This window comes from Jaculus jaculus, chromosome 1, assembly GCF_020740685.1.
Source record: "Jaculus jaculus isolate mJacJac1 chromosome 1, mJacJac1.mat.Y.cur, whole genome shotgun sequence".
NCBI lineage: Eukaryota > Metazoa > Chordata > Mammalia > Rodentia > Dipodidae > Jaculus > Jaculus jaculus.
The window spans coordinates 191,501,206-191,524,614 of NC_059102.1; the positions used below are offsets into that span (position 1 = coordinate 191,501,206).

At 42.1% G+C, this 23,409-nt stretch overlaps 2 protein-coding genes across 2 annotated transcripts; one reads left to right on the plus strand and one right to left on the minus strand.

Annotated features, from left to right (window-relative positions):
• Window positions 1-631: 631 nt before the first annotated feature.
• On the minus strand, window positions 632-3,754 carry Hmgb2 (high mobility group box 2). Its single transcript, XM_004657135.3, has 5 exons — window positions 3,601-3,754; window positions 2,957-3,126; window positions 2,528-2,673; window positions 2,279-2,453; window positions 632-1,754 (listed from the first exon to the last, which is right to left on the minus strand). Exons 2-5 carry the CDS (start codon window positions 3,104-3,106, stop codon window positions 1,596-1,598), a joined length of 630 nt encoding a protein of 209 aa, XP_004657192.1. The 5' UTR covers window positions 3,107-3,126; window positions 3,601-3,754; the 3' UTR covers window positions 632-1,595.
• Window positions 3,755-16,507: 12,753 nt separating this feature from the next.
• On the plus strand, window positions 16,508-22,184 carry Sap30 (Sin3A associated protein 30). Its single transcript, XM_004657133.2, has 4 exons — window positions 16,508-16,858; window positions 18,408-18,533; window positions 18,923-19,021; window positions 21,845-22,184. Exons 1-4 carry the CDS (start codon window positions 16,544-16,546, stop codon window positions 21,965-21,967), a joined length of 663 nt encoding a protein of 220 aa, XP_004657190.1. The 5' UTR covers window positions 16,508-16,543; the 3' UTR covers window positions 21,968-22,184.
• Window positions 22,185-23,409: the final 1,225 nt, after the last annotated feature.

Here is a 23,409-nt window from a genome sequence, read left to right on the forward strand (position 1 = left end):
CACAGCAACTGGGGAGCCAGAAGTGGGAGGATCACTGTGAATTCAAGGCCACCCTGAGACTACATAGTGAATTCCAAGTCAGCCTGGAATAGAGTAAGACCCTATCTTGAAAAAAATAATAAAGATAACTGGTCCTACTCAGAAATTTTGGGAGATCTAGAACTCCTCTATCCAAGGATTCTGTCTGCCTTTCCAGCACCAGAATTACAAGCATACCTAAAGCACACCTAGCTTTCATATGGAAGCTGAGTATCTGAACTCAAGCCTTCAGCACAACACACTTTGGCTGAGCCATTTCCCCAGCCTAAAAGTATTTTTCAAAATTTAAATTTTTAATTCTCTAGTCACCTAGAGCTCACTAACTTCTCTGAAGGACTAAGCTTAGCATAACCCACCTTAAATCTTAGGAAACAGCTCTTGGTTTTAAAAAAATCAGAAAAATTAATAAGACTGTCATGAGATTAAAGCCACCCTGTACTATGTACATCAGCCTTGGCTAATGACACCCTGCCTCAAAAAAGAAAAAATAAATAAAAGGACAGAAAGCAAAAATAGATTTAAAAAAAAATTGCTAACAAGGAACCTGAAATGCTTGCCTCGTGGATCTAATTAGACCTAAAAATTACTTGAAAACTTTGTATTCCAATTTTATTGATTATAAAACCATCTCAATACATTACACACTGTAATTTTAAAGTACATTTTCATTTAGTCACTTAAAAAAAGTAACCCAGTATTAAAAGAAATAAACCAATGTTCTAATTACTAACATTTGATAGAGCTAGGTACATGACTATCAACCCAAAGGTCTTAGCATACTAACCACCTAGCTCCTGAAAATACTTAATTTTATGATGAAAGTCCCAAATTTAAATGTGTAATTAGAATATATAATTAGCACAACCATACAATTATTTGAAGTTCTTATATATGTGCTGTGGTCATTGGACCAATACTGCACTAATACTTAACAAAAGTAAAGTAACTCCTTGCTAAATATGACAGGGCCAAGATTTGGGGATTCTAACTAGTTCAGCCCAACAGAAAACTTATGCTCCAGCCTTTTCGGTCACAAATCTCCACCCCGCCCCCACCCGCAAAAGCAAAACAAGAGTTGACAAGCTAGCTAATAAACATATCAAACACAACATTGTGTTAAAAGTGTCATAGCCCCATTCATGTCTTTAGAAATGAAACTGATTTTAAAACATTAAGACAAACAATACAAATAATATACATAATTTTATTACAATTAAAAAAAAATTCAACATCCTAGAAATCCCAAAACTTACTACTCATATGAATTCCTATCAACTTTTCTATTCTACAATACACAAAAAATTAAAGAAACCATTAAATATTTAGGAACATTCAACATCAAAAGCTTAAAAAAACCTAACTGTAAGTAGCTTGTCAAAAAGCTACAACTTGCATTCTTACAAAAAGTATTTTCTCTACAAAGAATCTCATCAGCTATACAAAACTCTGTACAGTTTTTATTCTGAAGCTAACATTGAGCTGCCTTGAATTTCACATTCTTAGCAAAACAGTTGCCTGAGCACACACACACTCCACACACATTATAGGACAGCCATTTATTCTTCATCTTCATCCTCTTCCTCCTCATCTTCATCCTCTTCCTCCTCCTCCTCTTCCTCATCTTCCGGTTCATTCTTCTTCTTCGAGCCAGTTGGCCGACCAGGGCCCTTCTTTCCTGCCTCACTCTTGCCCTTGGCACGGTATGCCGCAATATCCTGAAATATTGTCAAAATAACATCAGCGTCCGGTGTCATTACTTAAGTGTAAAAAGCCACTTTAATTGTCAACAACCTAAATACAATTAAAAAAAAAACAAAAAACTAAAAGCTGTCCAAACGGTATTTTCTGTATACCTCCTCAGATTTGGGCACATTTGTTCCCTAAGGCTTTTACAAAGCTGATGTAAAATAGATCAGTGTCAGTACTTTTACTAACAGTATCCAGTCAACTCACACTTAGCCTTCCTCTAATTTAACAGATTAGGCACATCTATAAAATGTATTTCAGCCTACCTACTTTTAAGACAGATGTATACTGCAAATAGCAAGGGCTATTTACCAGGGCAACAAACACTGGCTTCCATTAGAGCTACTTTAATATATAAGGTTCACTTGACCATTCTATAACTGACAATCACTAATAAAAGATACCTAAATGCCTCAACTTCCTACTATACCTTACAGTTTAGACAAAAACCTCCATAATTTTAGCCTCAGCTTGTAAAAAGGTGAAAATATACCTTTTCATACTTCTCCTTTAGCTTAGCTGCTTTCTGCTCATAGGGTTGCTTATCTTTGGCTGACTGTTCAGACCACATCTCACCCAACTTTTTTGCAGTATCCCCAATGGACAGGCCTGGATGTTCACTTTTGATCTTTGGACGATGTTCAGAGCAAAACAGGAAGAAAGCAGATCTGAAAAGAAGCAAGAGAGTTAGTAAGGATAAATGAAAATCCCAAGAGGCAACTCGGTTTGAAAAGAAACTTACGGTGGTCTTTTGGGAGCATTGGGATCCTTTTTCTTTCCTTTCTTATCCCCTTTGGGAGGAACGTAGTTTTTCATCTCCCTGTCATAGCGAGCTTTATCGCTTTTGGCCATGTCCTCAAACTTAGACTTCTCCTTTGCAGACATGGTCTATGGGCAAAAAAAGAAGTCAAAACATAGTAAAGCGACAAATTCTAAGCCATTTTCAAATTTTTCCTTAGTTAACAGCATTGTCTTGGGGGCTTTTTTTTCTTTTGCCAATTTCTAAAATCTTAAAAGCAGTTTGCCTAAAATGCTGTAATAATTGGGTTAAGTTCTGAGGGTGGGGAAAGTCGAGGTTTACAAGTTACTTTGCTTGGAGGCCCAGTTACAAAAAAATACAAAAAGTGAAAATCAAGTCTTCCAAGGCCACACCCGGAAGCTCAGCTCTCACCTTCCATCTCTCGGAGCACTTCTTGGAGAACTCGGCGAAGTTGACCGAGGAGTCGGGGTGCTTCTTCTTGTGCTCCTCCCGGCAGGTCTGCACGAAGAAGGCGTACGAGGACATCTTGCCCCGCGGCTTGTTGGGGTCTCCTTTGCCCATGGCGGTACAACGGCGTCCACCTGGCCGGGAAGAAGGCGGCGGGCGGCCGGGCAGGTCGGCACGGGCCCCGCGGCGGGCGGAGGAGAGGCGAGCCAGGGCCGGGCCCGGCCGGGACGGGCCTGGCGGCTTCCCGCCCAAACGGCGCCCGCCCCTCGGCGCAGCGCGTCCGCCGGCCCCGGCCCGCTCCCGCCCTCCATCCGCCGAGCCTCCCCGGGGCCGCCGAGGGAGAAGCCGCCCGCGCGCCCCGCACCCGCCGCCGCCCCCAGGGTCCCGCGCCTGACAGGAAATGTCCCGCGCGACTTCTCCGGCGCTCGCACTGCGGCCCGCTGCTGGGGTCGCCCCGCCGGCCGGCCGACCGCCACCCCCGCCCGCACCCCAGTTCTCCCGCCTGGTGGAACCCCGGCAACCTCTCCGCCCCGAAACCCGACTGACGTCCGGCCCTAACCGGCTAGAGCAGACCCTGCGACCCGGGCTAGCTCTGACAGGGTTCTTACCAGGCGCGAGCTTCGTTCCCTCAGAGCCCAAATCGAGCAACTTCCTCCTTCAAGCTCCGGCGTGAACTGGTTTATCACTCACGCAATCCTCAGCCTCTTGTTTTGCAGACTTCTCCGCGCCACGGCAACTTGACGAGCCCAGACACAGGCCACGCCCTCCGGTCGATGATTGGTCCTGACGATTATTCAAACCTAGAGAGACCCCGCCCTCTCATGGAGACGGCTTTCGATTGGGCAATATCTCTCCAAGTCCAGCCCTCTAGCCCGAGCCTAGCATGTTCGGTGGGTCTCTCAGGTCGTTAACTCCCAGACCCGTTGGAACCGGTCTAGAGAGGAATGTACTGCTCGATCCTGATTGGCGGCACGAAAAAGGGTTTGAAAAATGGCGGGCCTAACGCTGATTCGCTAGGATTGTAAGAGGAGGGCGTGGCTTGGCCGAAACGTAAATATCCGCCAGATTTAAAAATAGGAAGTCTGAAGTCTAGGCCTCGTTCTTGAGGCGTCTCTGCTAGCGTGACAGGAAAACTCGTCCTTTCTCTCAGCCACCACTCCCGTGCGCCGCCGCGCCCTGCCTCACGCGCTTGTGGAAGCTGAAGTCGCCCTGGGAAGAGCCAGCCGGCCGGCCGAGTGCGCAGCCGCTTCGGTCGTCGCGGCAGCTGAGGGGAAAGCCCAGCCGGACCCGCGGGAGTCCCGCCGCCGGTCATAGGCTGTTGCACCACGGAGTCCCATGTCCCCCGCCCAGGAAGTCCTCTCATCCTCCCGCCTCCCTCGTGTCCCTCTTTGTCTTGGGTGTCAAGCTCCGCGGGGTAAATAAGAGTGCCGGGGGCGGGGCCGGCGGCTGGCCTCGCTTCCCCGCGGGGTCCCCAGGGTGACATGCGCGAGCCTGCGCCCAGCCCCGGCCAGTGTGGGAGCCGGGACGTGAGCGCTGGGGCACCGTGGTGAACCCCGTGGAGCCGTGGCTGCCTACCCCTCTCCCCGTCGCCGTGCACATATCCCACCTCCTAGGCGGCCACCCTACCGCACCTCTTCGGGCCACAAGCGACTTTTTTATTTTTGTTTGTTTTTCGAGGCAGGGTCTCTAATCCAGGCTGACCTGCTACGTGGGCCTCCAGAGTGCCGGATTAGGCGTACGCCATCCCGCCCGGCTCCGCCAGCGGTTTAGTTCAGTAACCCAAATGTGTGCTTACCGCTGGTTTTTGGATGGTCCGCCTTCCTTTTTGCCTATTAACCCGTTAGTTACCCTGGTGGTTTCCACCAATTTTAAATACTTTTCCCCCTCCCCCAGTAATTGTGCTTCCATTTGTTCAACTGTTCTGTTTGTTTTGTACATGCTAATTATTCTCAGTAGCATTTCAGAATCAGCAGTTCTCTACCTTGATGCATTAATTTAAACCTAAATTTGGGCTGGGAAGATGGATTAGCCGCTAAAGCGCTTGCGTGCAAAGCCTACGCTCCCAGGCTGGATTCCCCAGCACCCACGTAAAGACAGATGCACAAAGTAGCTCATGCAGCTGTTTGCATAGTCAAGAGGCACCGGTGTGCCCATCAAGCTCATTCTCATATTCATTCTCTCCTCCCCTCCTTTCCTCTGGAGGCCTGGCTTATTTGAAAACCAACTACAAGTTCAGAACAACAGGAGCTTTATTAGGCATGAGTGAGGATGGACTGGTAACTTAGAAAGAAATTTAGCCTATCCTACAAGCAGAGAAGCCACTGGCAAACATCCCGGACAGTGAAATAATTAGATTTCCGTGCTGGCAGTGTCTGAAGCATGATATGAATGAGGTCAAATGCATAAATTAGGAATTGATTCACTAAGTTCATTCTTTTCTATGACCCCAAAGAGTAAAAAAAAAAAGTGAGTCATTTACATGCACGATTTCTCACTACAAGTTAACAAACTTTTAAAAAATTTTAGTTGCATGTGCGGGGGGTGTGTGCACATGCTCTGGAGTCTCTAGCCACTGCAGGTGGAGGATAAGCACTTTTTGCATCAGGCTTTATGTGAGTGGCTAGGGAATGAAACCTGGGCTGGCTGACTTTGCAAGCAAGAGACTTTAACCACTGAACAATCTCTCCAGCCCAAGAATCATGATTCTTAGACCACTGTATTCTAGCACTTGCACTAGGAATTGATTGAACTTGGGGTGCTGATTTTCAGGAAGGTTTTAAAATCTCTTTCCAATTGTTAATGCCTAGGAAAGGCAAAAGAACATAAAGCAAACAAAATAGATGCTAACTAGCCTCACATAAATGTTAGGAACTGACTGCATCTCCTTTTCAAACTTCATATGTTGAAATCCCTACTACTCCGGAAGAAGGTCATTGCAGATTAGTAAAGTACCCTAGTCCTATGTGATCAGTGTCCTTATAAACACAAGGGATTTGGACACATAGATGGAAGAGAGCAGAGGAAAGGAAAACATTTCTAAACCTAATCTTTTTACTTTTGCTTCCAAAGCTTCATTCATGCTATATGTCCTGATCTAGAAGTAAACCTGAGAAGTATAGAAGAGTAATAAATAAAACAAGCCAGGCCAAATGTACCAACTGGCACAATGGTGGCATATCTGTTATAAGGGATACCAACTGCTTTCTGAGTGGACTTGAGGCCTGCATCATGGGAGGGAATTCCTGCTTCGTAATGAAAACCTAATGAAAAGCCTATGACTGGGGAAGTCATAAGCCCTAAGGGGTAAACTGCCATTATCTGGCTCCTAATTCCCAGGCCCAGATTTGGGTTGCCCTCCACAGTGAACTGGAACAAAATGGTTGCCAGCAGCATGAATAAGGGGGGGACCCTACAGACTATGAAATCAACTAGCTAGATAAGAATCACACATTTGTGCAATAGTGGCACACAACATTTGCAGGTAACCAACTGTTGACTGATTGGGCATGAGGCCTGCTCAGTGGGACAGAACTCAGATCTGGAAAATAGCATGTTATTTCTAATAATAATAATAATAATAGTAACAAGGCTTGAAAGCCATGTTTTCTCAAAAACATTATTTTCATCTATTTTAAAACCAACTCACTATCTCTATTAAAGCCATGGACCTTTCTCAAAGAGGAAAATAATTATGCTCTTCACTGAAGAAAAATGCATTAAAGAGGGCTTATGACACAAAAATCACAAGATTTCTGGTTTGTTTGTTTGTTTGTTTGTTTTTGCTTCTGAGAAACTAACAAATTTGAATGATAATCTCAGGTTCTAGTCTATAATTCTGATCATATTGTAGGGAAATTAATACAGCACTTTATACAACTGTGATACAGTCAGATGGTTATTGTTAAACTTTAACAGGTTAAATACTTATGTCCTAGGAAATTGTTTGCCTGTAATACTACTACCCAGCAGTTACAGGTCCAATTAAATACTGTTTAATGAAGTAAGTGTTGATAGTTACCTGAACATAATATGTGGACCAAACATTATATTGCCCATTATTTCTTTCTATTAGTCTTCATTAAAATAATTTTTGAGGGCTGGAGAGATGGCTTAGCGGTTAAGCGATTGCCTGTGAAGCCTAAGGACCCCGGTTCGAGGCTCGGTTCCCCAGGTCCCACGTTAGCCAGATGCACAAGGGGGCGCACACGTCTGGAGTTCGTTTGCAGAGGCTGGAAGCCCTGGCGCGCCCATTCTCTCTCTCTCCCTCTATCTGTCTTTCTCTCTGTGTCTGTCGCTCTCAAATAAATAAATAAATAAAAATTTAATAAAATAAAATAAAATAATTTTTGAAAACCAGGCTTGGTGGCACATTCCTTTAATCTCAGCACTTAGTTAGGAGGATCACTGAATCAGTGTGAGTTTGAGGCCACCCTGAGGCTACATAGTGAATTCCAGGTCATCCTGCGCTAGAGTAAAACTTTACCTTGAGAAGCCAAAATACTACTACTAATAATAATTTTTGAGATAAATTTTTATATAGCCAGTGCTGGATTTGAACTTGCTATGTATCAGAGGTTGTTTGTGAACTCTTGATCCTCCTGCTCCCACCTCTCAAGTGACAGGATTATAGGCATGCACTACTATGCCTGATTTATGCAGTGCTGGTTATTGAATGAGACCAAACAACAGAACTCCTAAGTATCTATCTCCCTATCTATAAAATATATGTGATAGATGCAGGTGAAAAAATTTTATACCCCTGCACATAGGATACCAGAACTTAATGTATGATGAGAAACTAGTAATTAATGATTACTAAGCACATAAAATATATTTAACATTATAAATTGTTGGACAAATGCTAAGTAAAATCCAGTACTAGGATCAAAAGTGTGTGTCATCACACCCATCAATTATAAAAATTATACCACAGTAAGGGATGTTAGAAATCCAGTAACTTTTTTTTCCTCTTGAGTAGAAGAACTTCATTCAGAATGGTTATGAACAACTTACAATGAAAGAGAACTGCAGGATACAGGATGAAAATTGGGATTATTTGATAGCAAGTGAATGCAACTAGTTACAGCTAAGAGTGTCAACAGCTTTTGAATCGTAGTAGAATTAATTTGGCACATATTCAGCTACATAGTTTGCCTTTGTGCCTATAATTCCAGCACTGGACAGATGAAGACCAGGAGGATCCCTGTAGCTTAATGGCTAGCTAGCATAGCTGAGTTAGGGACCTCTAGTTTCAATGCAAGATCCTGTCCTGTTTCAAAGAAAAAGGTGGAGAGTGACTAAGGAAGACTTCTCACATCAATTTCTGGCCTCCACATACATACACATACCTATGTACCTATACCACCCACACACATGTATACCCTTCCACATACAAACACATACTTGAACACTACACTCAAAAAATAATTTGAGGGCTGGAGAGATGGCTTAGCAGTTAAGGTGCTTGCCTGTGAAACCTAAGGACCCAGGTTTGATTTCCCCAGAACCCACGTAAGCCAGATACACATGAAGTTGCACGTGTTTAGAGTTCATTTGCAGTGGTGCACCCATTCTTCCCCCCCTCAAATAAGTAAAAATAAAATATTAAAAAATAATTTTTAAAAATAAGGCAAATAACTTTGAGTTGCAAATTCTGGTGTAAACCCTCATATAATGTTACAAATTTATAATTTTGTCCTCTAATTGCGTTACTGTGCTTAGTAGTTCGTGTGTTTAAAAATATATTCACAAGTACAAATTTTTTCAGGTGTACTTTTCAAATTGTCCTAGCGTTTTAAATAAGAGTAAAAAATACATTTATGCACAATTGATGATTAGACTAATTAATAAAGAGAACCCAGGCATGAGGGTACCTACTATATAACTATAGTACTAAGTAATCTTATCATTTGGGAGGTCAAAGAAGAAGGATGAAAATTCAATGCCAACCTGGGCCACATTGTGAGTTTCGGCTACCTTGGGCTGTTTAACAAAACCCTATCTCAATGTAAGAGATAAGACACTGACACTGGGTAGGCAGCTTAGGGTGACAGGACCCCAAAGCAGATAGCTTTCTCTTGGCTAAACAGAGGAATTATCCTTCACCTGTAAGAGAAAATCTAGATCAATACATTTTACTATAGGTCAAAAACTTCAGCTGTATCTGGCCTTTCTTTATCTCTTCCCACTTCAGGAATCCATCCACTCCCTTCTGACCAAGCCCTTCCTAGAGAATTAAAATTCAGCAAAAATTACACTTTTCCAGAAGTCCTGACTCCAGATACCTGGCATGAAGACTAGACTGGCTAAACCAGCTACCCATCCATGGGGTTCATTAAAAAAACCCAACCTGAGTCTCAAGGTGGTCTTCTTAAATCCTCTCTTGCCTTCCTAGGCAAGAGTTCTTCTACCTTGCTTCCTTCTCTCATGTTCTGAACTTAACCTCCCCCTTCTCTTCTCCCTCCTAAAGCTTTAAGCTATGATAAAATCTTTCTGAACCTTATCTTCTAGTCTGTAAATTTCATTCATCAAATTCATAAGATAAGGCTCTGGGAACAACCCAAATTATTAGTGTGTTCATGTATATTGGTACATTGATAAAGGAACCCCAGCCAGGCGTGGTGGCGCATGCCTTTAATCCCAGCACTCGGGAAGCAGAGGTAGGAGGATCGCCATGAGTTCAAGGCCACCGTGAGACTCCATAGTGAATTCCAGGTCAGCCTGGACTAGAGTGAGACCCTACCTCAAAAAAACCAAAAAAAAGAAAAAAAGAAAAAGGAACCCCAGAATTCCTGTGTTATCAAGCTAGTAACAATAATAATAATAATTATTATTATTATTCTCCATGTACTAGGTCTAACCAATGTTTTAAAATATTTTATTTATTTATTGAGAAAGAGTCAGAGAGGGAAAGATTGGGTGCACCAGGACCTCCAGCCACTGCAAACGAACTCTATCCAGACCACTGCAAATGAACTCCAGATGCATGCACCCCATTGTACATCTGGCTTATGAGGGTCCTGGAGAATTGAACCGGATCCTTTGGCTTTGCAGGCAAATGCCTTAACTGCTAAGCCACCTCTCCAGCCCCCTAGCCAAAAATTTAAAGGACAAAAGAAGCAAATATAGACATGGTGGTGCATGCCTTTAATCCCAGCACTTGGGAGGCAGAAGTAGGAGACTCACAGTGAGTTCAAAGCCAGTTTGGGTCTACAGAGTGAATGCCAGGTCATCCTGAACTAGAGTAGACCCAACCTTGAGAAAAAAAAAAAAAATCAAAGAAGTGATATTTATTGGAAAAAAAGCACCAAAAGTTATTCTAGAAATTCATAAAAGCAGATTTCTAGACAAATATAACCCTTGTATAGATGCAGCAGAATTCTATCTATTGGTAAACGAATGATTGTGACTCTAGAATCTAAAACTACTGATTATGAAGTGTAAACCAAGTGTAGGGCTGGGGATTTACTTAGGTGGTAGAGAACTATCCTAGCATGTGTGAGGCCATAGGTTCAATTTCTAGTACCATAAAAAAGTCTATTTTTAAATTCCAAAATCAAAAGCCAATGAAATCTTTCCACACAAATTTTAGATGTGAACAAAACTTACTGGAACAATTTTTATTTCTCAATCCTTTCTTCCTATATGAGAACCTGACATACCATACTGAAAAGGGTATATTCATTTTCAGTGTAAAACTTTTTTTTATTTTTCAATACCAAAGTTACTTCCTAAATCATATAAACCCTCTCAGCCCTAAAGTATCCCCAGATACATATTTTCAGAAAAATTCTTAAACCTACAGGCCTCCACAATGCCCATCCTATGTCTAAAACAAAAAGACATTAAAGAACACACACACTGGCTTACAACAAGAGCAACAGAAACAACAGGTGCATAAAAGAACACAGAAATGACAGTGATGAACACTAATGAGAGTGTGGATCAGGGGCAAGTTGCACAATGATAAATATATAGGGAGAAACTTCATTTTTTAATTTTTTTGTTTTTTATTTTATTTATTTGAGAATGACAGACAGAGAAAGAGGCAGATAGAGAGAGAGAGGGAGAGAATGGGCATGCCAGGGCCTCCAGCCACTGCAAACGAACTACAGACGCGTGCGCCCCCTAGTGCATCTGGCTTACGTGGGTCCTGGGGAATCAAGCCTCAAACCCGGGTCCTTAGGCAAACGCTTAACCGCTAAGCCATTTCTTCAGCCCCGAGAGACTTCATTTTACAAACTAGCTCAGACCATATAGTATCATTTATTTGACAAAGATAGTGTTTGATTTGTACTGTTTTAAACACCATAAAGATATTAGCTCACTTAGTTCCTATAAAAATACCAGTGAGATAAGTGTACTCTTAATACTTTTTTTAAAATACATTTTTATTTATTTAAGAGTGAGAGAAAGACAGAGTGAATAGGGGCATGCCAAGGCCTCTTGCAACTGCAAATGAGTTTCAGATACATGTGCCAGATTGTGCATCTGGCTTTACATGGATACTGGGGAATTGAACCCAGGCTGTAAGGCTTTGAAGCAAGCACTTTTAACCACTAAGCCATATTTCCAATCCTGATACTTTTGATTTATAGGAATAAACTGAGGCAGGGTAAGGACTTAACCCAACATCACAGTGTTAGTCAGTGCGAAAGTACAAAAACAAAAAAGCACTTTGAATATTTCAGGGAGAATATTTCATGGCCTTGCTAATCAATGGGATCCTTACAAAAGTACTGGAAGGGCTGAAGAAGCCAAGGAAGGAAAGTTCCTGTTGTTCAGAAGATGCTATCCAAAGTTCACAAATGTGGTGTTCCTGAGGCTTTTGGAACATAACCAGTAGCCTTCATCTTGCCTGTGCCACTCCCCAAGCTGGGGTGAAAGAGCACAGCACTGCTGACACTGCAGGGTCAGAAGAAAGGAGGATGCGCTTTTGAAGATTCTAGTACTCTTGAAATACAGACAGTGAAAGACTAAAACTGGAATTGATACACAAACAGCCAGCATAAACAGCTGACAGGTGGTAGCTTAGATCTCAGCCAAGCTGCATCCTAAGTCCATGCTTTTAACTACTACCATCTGTTATGGCACTACGATACGCTACCAGAACAAGCTTTCATACAGTTCTTAATTTATAGTTGATAACCAATGCAGTTTTGAAGCAAAGAATTTCTGACAATTTCATTAAATATTCTCTTTTCTTGCATATGTGAGTGGTATGTGTGCAGATGTGTACAGTTCGTGTGTGTGTATGTGTGCGAAAGCCAGACAACTTCAAGTGTCCTCCTCTATCACTCTTCCATGGTGTCCTTGAGACAAAATCTCTCATTGAACCCAGGGCTGATGTTTTGTCAGACTGATCAGCAAGTCCCAGGTATTCTCAAGGCTCTGTTTCCCACCTGATTGGTGTTACAGGGACGGTTGGCCATGCTCAGGGCTTACATGGGTGATAGAGACCCGGACTGAGGGAAAATCAGGCTTTCATCATTGCATGTCAAGCACTGACTCTCCAGCCCCTTCACTAAACAGTCTACAAATGTTAAGTTCCTCCTTTGTGTCAGACACAATTTCCCTGGATACAGAATGTTGCACAAACAAAACAGAAAAGTTTGAATACTCCTTTCTCCTCCGTTTAGATTGAGCAAAGTTCCCTGGGAAGAATTCCAACTGGCTTTACTTGAATCATGTGCCCACACATTGAACTAAGCACTTTAGCTAAGGTGCAGAGATTAGGAGAAATACCCTGGTGGAAATGACCACTAGAACACCAGACAAGGATTTTAATGCAGATACTTATCTAAGAATGCAGGAAACACCAGTGGAAGGTGGAGAAATAAGACAAAGAAGGGAAGGCAATCAATAAAGGGTGTGTAGCCTTAAGCCAGTGATCACTGCTGCTGACCAGAGCATAGTCTCACAGGAAAACTCTGGGAAATGGTATAGAACACTGGTTGAAAGTAACCTTACCTGGGAGTCAAAAACCCAGGTTATCTGTACAGCAAATCTTTTACTGGATACAAGTTGCTAGGACAGGTGGTTGTTCATTATTGGACCTTCCAAAATTGCAATGACTACAGACATGCAGCTGCCTTCTTCTACTTAGGAAAAAGCTCTCAGGGGAAGAAATGCTCAGCGGGGCGTGGTGGCGCATGTCTTTAATCCCAGCACTTGGGAGGCAGAGGTAGGAGGACTGCCATGAGTTCAAGGCCACCCTGAGATGACAGAGTTAATTCCAGGTCAGCCTGGACCAGAGTGAGACCCTATCTCAAAAAACCAAAAAAAAAAAAAAAAAAAAAAAAAAAGAAAGAAAAAAAGAAATACTCGCTGAATTAGGAAAGGCCAGAGAGGCACAGGAGAAAGATCAGCAAGTTCTGTCACTCAATCACTTCTTCATCAGATAAATTGTCTTCTGCCTTAACAAACAGCTTTATGAATTTCAGAACTTGTAACACCTTTTGAGAAAGAACATAGAAAATGGAATATAAAGACTTAATTGTTTAGAAGTTTCTTGAAGACTGGACATGTTTATAATTTTTTTTTTCTGTAGGGCCTAGTATAGTGTTATGTCAATGACTAAATATCTACTGGCTGAATTTTTCTATTATAACACTAGAATATATTATTTTTTAGGATAACAGGTTGTTTTAACAGGAGCCATTGTCTGCAAGATTGGAAACAAGAGCAAGAGCACAGGCTCACCCATTTATTTATTTATTTATTCTTGTTGTTTTGAGGTAGTGCCTCAGTCTAGCTAAGGCTGATCTTGAATTTACTATCTAGTATAAGGCTGGCCTTGAACCCACAGCAATCCTCCTACCACAGCCTCCAGAGTGCTGGGATTAAAGGTGTGTGCCACAAGGCCAGGCTACCTTGTTCTTTTTGTAACAAATCACTGACAGGAGAACTAACTTGTCCAGAACATTGCCACATTGGAAACTAAGCTTCTAATACATGAGGCCTTGGAAGACAAACCCACTCAAGCTAGAGCAGATCATTTAATTCCTCTCCCCCCCAGCCCATGTTTTAAAAGCTACGGAGAAATTCTCTGAACATACTCAATTACTGGCTTCATGTAATGCACAGAACGTTATAGTTTGCAGTGGCCTAATTAAAGTCAATTATATAAATGTTTACACATGCTATGACACTAAGGCTATGTTCAATTTGCCCCACAGTAGACTTATAGTCATGTGCAAAATTGTAGTACAGATTTTAAATATTAAAATAGAGGATCCCCCACACTGAAAATAACCTTATCCAGCCATGGTGGCTCACACCTGTAATTGCAGCACTCAGGAGGCTGAGGTAGGAAGATTAACATGAGTTCAAGAATTACAGCTTGGTAGTAGGGAACTTTGCCTAGCATGTATGAGGTTCAATTTCCAGGCCTACAATGAATGAATACAAATACTTGTTACTTTGGGACAAAAATGCAAAAAACTCAGCTGGATGAGAATGTGAATTTATCTAGTTGGTTCAGAAATCTCCAGGTTTTTCAGCATTTGTGAGAAGGAAATAGTGAAGCTCTTCTTTGTGGGAACATAATTAAATTTTTTCTATAGCTAATTTTTCAAGTAAAATGAACAGCGAAGATAATGGATGCAAGAGTCAACTGTGAGTCAGCACCACCAGAAACAAAAGACACATGAAACAGACTGAAGAAACAGTTTAAAATCACTCTTCTTGCTAAGTTCTCTGAAGATAAAGTCACTTCTAAATTTTGTCAGGGAACTGGAAAATAAGACTTGCATTTAAGGTCAAGTTCTATTTAAGGAACTAGAACTATGAATTGCAAGACTAAAAGATATGATAAAAGTCCTGGTGAGTTTTGGAGCAGATGCAGCACACCTAAAGAGAGAAGGCAAAACCACAAACCAACTTAAAAAAAAGAAAAGTATGGAACGCAGGAAACACAGATACAGCTGGAGGCCTAATTTGTATTGAATTGGAATCCTAGAAATGGAAGAGGGAATAAGGGAAGAAATTATTTATGAAGACATAATGCGCAGAATTTTTGAGAATTAAATTATATCCATGCATAATTGTAAAAGTCCGATGAAAAACGCAGGGTTTTTAAAAATAGAAGGCATTTTCCCTTTTTCCTTTGCCATATCCTATAATGGAAATGCACAGATGACATGGATAACTTTGTTTTCACGTAAATGGCACTGTACATTTTTTAAAAACATCCACTAAGCAATTTACCAAGGCTAAAAACGACTTCAAATAGCGACTGCCTGAAACACGTCAGTATTTCTGTGTAAAGGGAGTCTATATTCTCCCACGTAAGGCCAAGCAGGAGCCAGCTGAAGTGCAGCCCGCGTTGCAGCCACGCCTACTGCACCCCGCCCTCCACCGCACACGTGCGCGCACGGGCCTTCCCGCGTACGCGCGCGCGCGACACAAACAAGCGCAGCGGCGCACGTGTGTGTGACTCCGGGAAAGGCGGCCCTGCCTTCGCGGTGCCGGGAGTGACTGTGATGACTTGGTACTGCCGGAGCCACACGACTCCGTGTACTCCATAGTAAACTCCGCCCTCTCCAGATCTGTTTGAGAGAAACGGACAGTAGCCCGAGCCTGTCAGCTAGACATTCGTGCGTGGGAACGGTGGGGAAGTAGGGCTGGGCGTTTCCGCCCCCTCCTCCGCCCCCGCTGGAGCCCTATTTGGGTGGCACGTCCAGCAGCCAAGCCGAGTTGGAGCTGTAGGACCCCAAGACACGGAGAGCACCAGGTGTCATGAGGTGTCTATTCGAGTTTCTCACAAAAGCGTGGCCACACTAAAAGCAGTGTTCTCCCCTCCCCCCAATACAAAACAGACACGAAAGTTTTCCGCACACTCCCTTAATCCCTAACGCCTCCCGGCTCTCCACACACTATTTGCTTCCCCTTACAAGTTGGATGGCCGGTGCGCGTCAACTCTGCGGGGGGGAAACACACACACACACACACACACACACACACACACACACACACACACACAACAGTGCTTCAACAGCCAGAGGGAACAAGAGGCGAGAAAACCTCTTAAACCTTAACCTCACACTCCGTTTTGCCCTGTGCTAGGGAGTCGGAGAAGACTGGTCACAACGCGACGCATGCTAGGATAAGTAGTTCTTCCAACATGGAGTCAGAACCCAACATAGGTTGCCTATGTGAAAGAGAACTACCATTCCCATGGTGCTCCGCGGCAATCGAGGGGCGGGGCGGGAGGAGGGGCGTTGTGCCTGCGCAGGTCCGGGGGCTGGAGGGAGGCGGAGGTGCTGCGGTCCAACTGCTGGAAGTCTGCATGTGACAGTGATCGGGATCCCCTCTCTGGGCGCCTCTGGATTCTGGGTGCCGGCCACAAGCACTGTCCACTATTCCGGCGCCTATAGAGACCAGCAGTTCCGGGACTCTTGGCGTAGGGCTGTGCCGTGGCCGAACTTGGGGTGCAGAGTGAACTGCGGCCGGCCGGCGGGCGGGCGGGGAGGGTGCCCGAGGGACCTGGCGGAGGGAGGCGGAGCGGCCAGGCGAGCGGGGATTTCTGTCAGCGTCCCTGAGCTCGGGAACATGAACGGCTTCACGCCTGAGGACATGAGCCGTGGAGGGGACGCGGCCGCCGCCGTGGCCGCCGTGGTTGCGGCTGCAGCCGCCGCCGCCTCGGCCGGGAACGGGAGCGGGGCGGGCGCCGGGGCTGAGGTGCCGGGCGCCGGGGCAGTCTCGGCGGCTGGGCCCCCGGGAGCAGCGGGCCCGGGCCCGGGACAACTGTGTTGTCTGCGGGAGGACGGCGAGCGGTGCGGGCGCGCGGCGGGCAACGCCAGCTTCAGCAAGAGGATCCAGAAGAGCATCTCCCAGAAGAAGGTGAAGATTGAGCTGGATAAGAGCGTAAGTGAGGGCGGGACCGCCCTGCCCTGCCCGCCGGGAACTGGGCTGTTGGCGAGATTCACACGTCCCCTAGTGCCCCCCAGACTTGGTGGCGAGAGGGATCTGAGGATTCCCTGGTTGGAAACAAAGTCGCTGCAACTCCGGCCGCCGCCACCCGGTCGCCCTAGCGCACGCTCACGCTCACGCGGAGGTTAGCGTCCTCTCCGCCCGCCACCCGGACTCCCGCTGCCTGCGTCTCTCTCACGCCAGCCAGCCTTTCCTCTTCCTCGATCTGGAAACGAAACAAAGGGGGCCGCCGCACCGAGGGCCCTGAGTAGTTTTCTGGTAGCCCAGCACCTCCTTCTGGAATGGAGGCGCCTTTGTTTTGCCGCCCTAGCTGGCGTGTGGCCCCAGGGAGTAGCAGCTCCCGTGCTCTGGGGAAAGTGGAATCTGGCAGGACCATACGCCGCAGAGAGGGAAGATCTGTTCTTCTCAGTGCTCTGTCTCATTTCTCTCCCGAGCACAGGCAGGGAAGCTGAGCTCACCAGTTGCCTTGCCCGGATCTGGTTGTAAACGGCGTTTGCAGTGTCAGCTCTTAGGGCAGCTGCCCCATCCTAGGCAGCAAACAAGCCTCGGCGGCATTGCAGCCCGCTTGGCAGCCATCGGTTTTTCTTTTTCCGTCCTTTATGCACATCTGTTTTTTTTGACCATCGATGAGCTTTTTCAGGGACGTTCATTGCTGCTTTTCGGAGCTTTAGCTGGTTGTAAATGAGTAAGGTGTAGAACCTAGCATACACCCAATGTATTTTTAACTAGTCCTTAGTTTATAATTTACTGTTCTTTTGTGCCTCCCCCTTTTTTTAAAGGAGTTAACTGTCACTATACAGCTCTCAGAAGCACATGCAATTAAAGTTTTTGAAAAGTTTGTGATTTGTGTCTAAGATTTTCAGTGATGGTCATGGGAAACTTTCTTAAGTGAAAGTGAATAATCTCAGATTAATTGGAAACTGATAATACAGATTTACATTCATTTAAATTTCAGAAAGGAATGTTAGTAATTGAGATTTAAATATAGTCAGGGTATGACTTCATAACTCATTTTGTGAAAATGCATACTTTGTTTCTGAAATATACTTTAAATACCCATTTAGATTAGGAAGCATACACTTTATACAATTTGCTACTCTCAAAACTAGAGAAAATAGTAGCAAAATTGTGGGCAGTATCATATCTCCATCTACGGATCAAAACCCAACATGAACTCACTTATTTAGGTCATCCCCAGTGCAATTTGATGACAAAATCCAGAGGATTGGAATTTCTTTCTCCTTCCCTGCTTGCCTGCCTTCTCCAACTGGTAACACCCCTTTCTTCCTACATTTCACCCTACAATCTCTTGACAGTTTTAATGGGGTACAAGATTTAAAATTAGAAGCATGATATTATCTTAATGTTTTAAGGCCTGTCTTGACTACCTTTTTAAAAATTATTCACTGTGGCCTATGCGTTTTTACTACTACATAGACACATTTTTCTGTAATCATAAGCAGTCTAAACATTTTTGTTTCAGGCAAGGCATCTTTACATTTGTGATTATCATAAAAACTTAATTCAGAGTGTCCGGAACAGAAGAAAGAGAAAAGGGAGTGATGATGATGGAGGGGATTCACCTGTTCAAGATATTGATACTCCAGAGGTAAACAAAAGTTTTTCTATATTAAGTAGAAATCATAAGTATTCCATTCTGAAACTTTTATAAAGTTTAAAGCATTTGAGTAATCTTGACATAACTGTAAATTTAAATATAGCCAATGAACATATATTTGTGCTACCATTACAACTCAATTGATAATTCTGAGAGTTACTGTCATAGCTTCCTCAGATTTACCTCCAAATATTTATAAAATATCCTTAAGATTAAACTGTTGAATAATTCTATAAGTCTTATTTTATAAAAGGCTTTTAAACAAAATTTTGTTATGCAGAAGAATACTTGTTATTCTGTTTTTCTATATTTGTGATTATTTCTATATTTGTGATTTCAGCAAGTAGTATGTACTGATTCATACACTAATTTTTTTCTAGGTTGACTTATACCAATTACAAGTAAATACACTTAGGAGATACAAAAGACACTTCAAGCTACCAACCAGACCAGGACTTAATAAAGCACAACTTGTTGAGGTATATATGAGTTTAAAACTGTTTAAACAAACCTGTTTATACAAACAAGGGATCATTAAATGATAATGAAATTATTAATCAGTATATATAATAGTACATTACAGTTAGAAAAGTTAATGGTAATCTATTTTAGAAGAGTTTTTTTGTTTAGAAACATTTGTCTGCTGCTTTGGAAATACCCTTTTCAATAACTACTCAATAGATTGTATACAGATTGTGTACAGCATCTTGTATTAATGATTTTCAAAGTATTTAATGAAAACATTTTTTTATCCTGGTGATATAGTTCTGCTTGAATTTCTGGCTATTTAACAAATACTAATTATTTAGTACCTAATTGAGGCATAAAATAGAAATAAGCTTTGATGTCCTTATAGAATTTATAGAATTTAGTGTTCAGAATTTTTGGTGGAATAAGTCTACAAACAACCCCTAAAAATAGTATCTCTCTAGTGCTTATTTAATTTGCAGATTTATGTCTTTATTTATTTATTTACAAGAAGAGGGGGGAATGGCCATTACAAGGCCTTTTGCTGCTGCATATGACCTCCAGATGCATGTACCACTTTGTGCATCTGTTCTATGTGGGTACTGGGGAATGGAACCTGGACTGTCAGGCTTTGCAAGTAGTGCCTTTAACCACTGAGGCATCTCCTCAGCCCCTTATCTTTTTTTTTTTTAGCTCGAGGTTGCTTCTTAATATTGCAAGAAATGACGGCCTTTATGAATTCTTTTTTTTGTTTTTTTTTGGTTTTTCATGGTAGAGTCTCACTCTAGCTCAGGCTGACCTGGAGTTCACTATGTAGTCTCAGGGTGGCCTTGAACTCATGGCGATCCTCCTACCTCCTACCTCCACCTCTGAGTGCTGGGATTAAAGGCGTGCGCCACCACGCCTGGCTCTTTATGAATTCTTTTACATAAAGGTTGCGATGATATAGGACTCCTAGTCCTTCAGTGAGTTTTGAAAGTTAACAGAATATATGTATGTATGTCTGTGTGTGTTCTCAAGAAGCAATAGAACCAAAAAAAAAAAACAAGCAATAGAACCAAGAAATCTGTGCACCTTAAGATGAGAATAGGTTTATATTTTATTTACATATACAGTAATTTTAGCATACTGACAGAACAGAAATAGAAAGCAGTTGTCTCATATCCTTAAGCTTGACTTCAGTAATCATACATTTTGTATAATATGCACATTAAATAAGATAAAAGATAGTTAAATTTTTTTATTATTAAAATCTAGTACATTAGCTGTGTAGCAATTTTTTCTATATTTCTTACCTAGGTAACAAAGCTACAGCTTTAAAAAAAATTTGAGTTAAAAGATTCAATCTTTTTTCTGTTGCATAATAAATAAATATAGATTTCACGTACCATGATGAAATATACTGAATATTAACCAAGTGAAGTGTGTTTTGTTTTATGACCAATGAGACCCAAGAACTGGTATCAATCTTATATCTTAAATATATATTTATCACTGAAATCTCAGATTTTTTATAATCTGACCTTCTGAAAACAATTTTCTTAATTTTATTTTTTCTCAATTTTTTAAACATATTTTCCATGATTATAAAAAATATCCCATTGTAATACCCTCCCTGCCCCCCTTTTCCCCTTTGAAATTCCATTCTCCATCATATCCCCTCCCCATCTCAATAAGTCTCTCTTTTATTTTGATGTCATGATCTTTCCCTCCTCTTATGATGGTCTTGTGTATGTAGTGTCAGGCACTATGAGGTCATGGATATCGAGACCATTTCTTGTCTGGAGGGAGCACGCTAAAAAAAATTTTTATGTTTTAAAGAAACATGGAATCTACAATACACATCAACCCAGCTTGTCCCTCTCTTAATAGTTGTAGTGTACAGATTTAGATTATTAGCACAATGACAAGACAGGAATCAAGAAAATATTCCCTTGGACATCCTTCTTTCATTCTTTCATTTCTATTCTTAATTTTTATTCAGAAGGTATTTCAAGGATCCTTTAAACAAATACTATCAATGAGTTGATGAATGTCAATTGCAGCAAAGGGGCTAGGGAGATGGTTCTGTGGGTAAAGTGCTTTCCACTCAAGCCTGATTTCCCAAGTTTGTGTCTCAGAACCTATGTTGAAAAAAAAAAAAAAGCCAGAAGCCAGTGTTGGTGGCTTTGGTGATGGGCTTCCGTAATCCCAGAAAGCCCAGAGGCTGGACATCAGAGAAAGAACTTCCTGGAAACTCACTGTGCAGCAAGAACAGCAGCAGGAGTGAGAAAGCACCCTGGAAGCACAAAACAAGGTAGAAGGCGAGGACCAGCTCCTGAAAAGTTGTCCTCTGACCTCCACATGCACACACACATTCACATTCACACAAATACACACACAAAGAGGTTTTTTAAAAAATGCAGCAAAGATACTTCTACCTCATAATTTGTTTATTTACTACCAATATTTTTTCTCAAATGCATGTTAACATTTCTGAAGTCTAAACCATTTCATGTAGGATACACATAGACACTTCTGAATCATTTCATTAAATGTGTGCTTCATTCATTAAAATGTGTGGTTCTTAATGCAGATTGGAGCTGTGAAATTTAAAATAAAAGGAAATACTTACAATTAGTGTATGTTTAATTGAGTAGACAAAGGGTCCTTTGAAATCAGACTGTCTTTTGTTTATGACATCTTATTTTGGTACTGTTCATAGTTAACAATTTTTGAAGGCAATAGTTCTTATCATTATGTAACACTTTTAATAAAACAGTATCTTTTTACTTTACTTGTGAAGTTTTTTATATCTAAAATTTAATCTTCCTCATTTATTTTTTTCTTTCCAGATAGTTGGTTGCCACTTTCGGTCTATTCCTGTGAATGAAAAAGACACCCTCACATATTTCATCTACTCAGTGAAGAATGACAAGAACAAATCTGATCTCAAGGTTGATGGTGGTGTTCACTAGGAGAGGTGGCTCCATATTACAGCTTGGATGTTCAGATGCTCAAGAATGTCTACTGTCTTTCACATGTAGAACTGGTTCTTGTGTATTTTTTCTACAGAGAATTTTCTCTGGTTTTGCTATCTTTTTTTGTTGTTTCTGACTCTAATAATTAGGTGGAAACTCATACAAAATGAGATTCCTAGATTTAAAATATTTTAAATAAAGATGATTACTATTATAGTTGCCTCAGTGTATTTTGTGAAACTTGGTTCTTTTAAGCATTGAGAGATCAGTATTAAGATTTGATGTAAAGATCCTTATGTTTTAGCCTTTTCTTAGAAATTTCAAGCAATTAGCAAGTAAAGGAGAAGTAACAGATATAACTCACTTGCTTTCTGTAGGAAAATCTTATTTGCAAATACCTTACATAGCTTTATTTTCTTAAAGTGCTCTGGAGTACTAGCATATATGAAAAATTGACTTCTACTGATTGCAACCTTTTATTTATTATTTATTTGAAAGTGACAGACAGAGAAAGAGGCAGAGAGAGAAAATGGGTGTGCTAGGGCCTCCAGCCACTGCAAACGAACTCCAGATGCATGCACCCCCTTGTGCATCTGGTTAATGTGGGTCCTGGGGAATTGAGCCTCGAACAGGGTCCTTAGGCTTCACAGGCAAGTGTTTCACCACTAAGCCATCTCTCCAGCCCTGATCGCAACCTTTTGAAAAGTTCAATTTATATTACTTGAAGAGGAATTAGTCGAAACCAATAGTTTCATTTATGTGCCTATCTCTTTCCAAAGAAGCCTCAATGTGCCAAAGATAAGCACAGTGCTGAAAGTTGAAATAAGTTAAATAGTTAGTACTTAAAATTTTGTCATAGAACAAAGCTATATGTGGCATAAAAGTAGGAAAACTGAAAATAATCCATGCTCTGTGTTGTTTGCATTGTGAATTCAAACTAGTTGAAAGTGGTGTGGCAGCTTGTGCTAGTAATGTTAGCACTCTGAAGGATCACAAATTTGAGGCCAAGCTAGGCTACAGCAAGACCTTGTCTCAAAAAATAATAAAAGCTCTGAGGTTGGAGAAGTCTAGATATATCATAAACACTTTGTTGCAGTTCCAGTTGCATTGCTGGTAGAAATCACACAACCAAGAGCAGCTTGTGGGAGATAAGAGGTTTATTTTGGCTTTCAGACTTGAGGGAAAGCTCCATGATGGCAGGGGAAACAATAGCATGAGAAGAGGGTGGACATCACCCCCTGGCCAACATAAGGTGGGCAATAGCAACAGGAGAGTGTGCCAGACACTGGCATGGGGAAACTGGCCATAAGCCCACCCCCAACAATACACTACCTCCAGGAGGTTAATTTCTCAATGCCATCAGCTGGGGAACTTAGCATACAGAACACCTAAGTTTATGGGGGACACCTGAATCAAAACACCACACACTTCATTTAAAT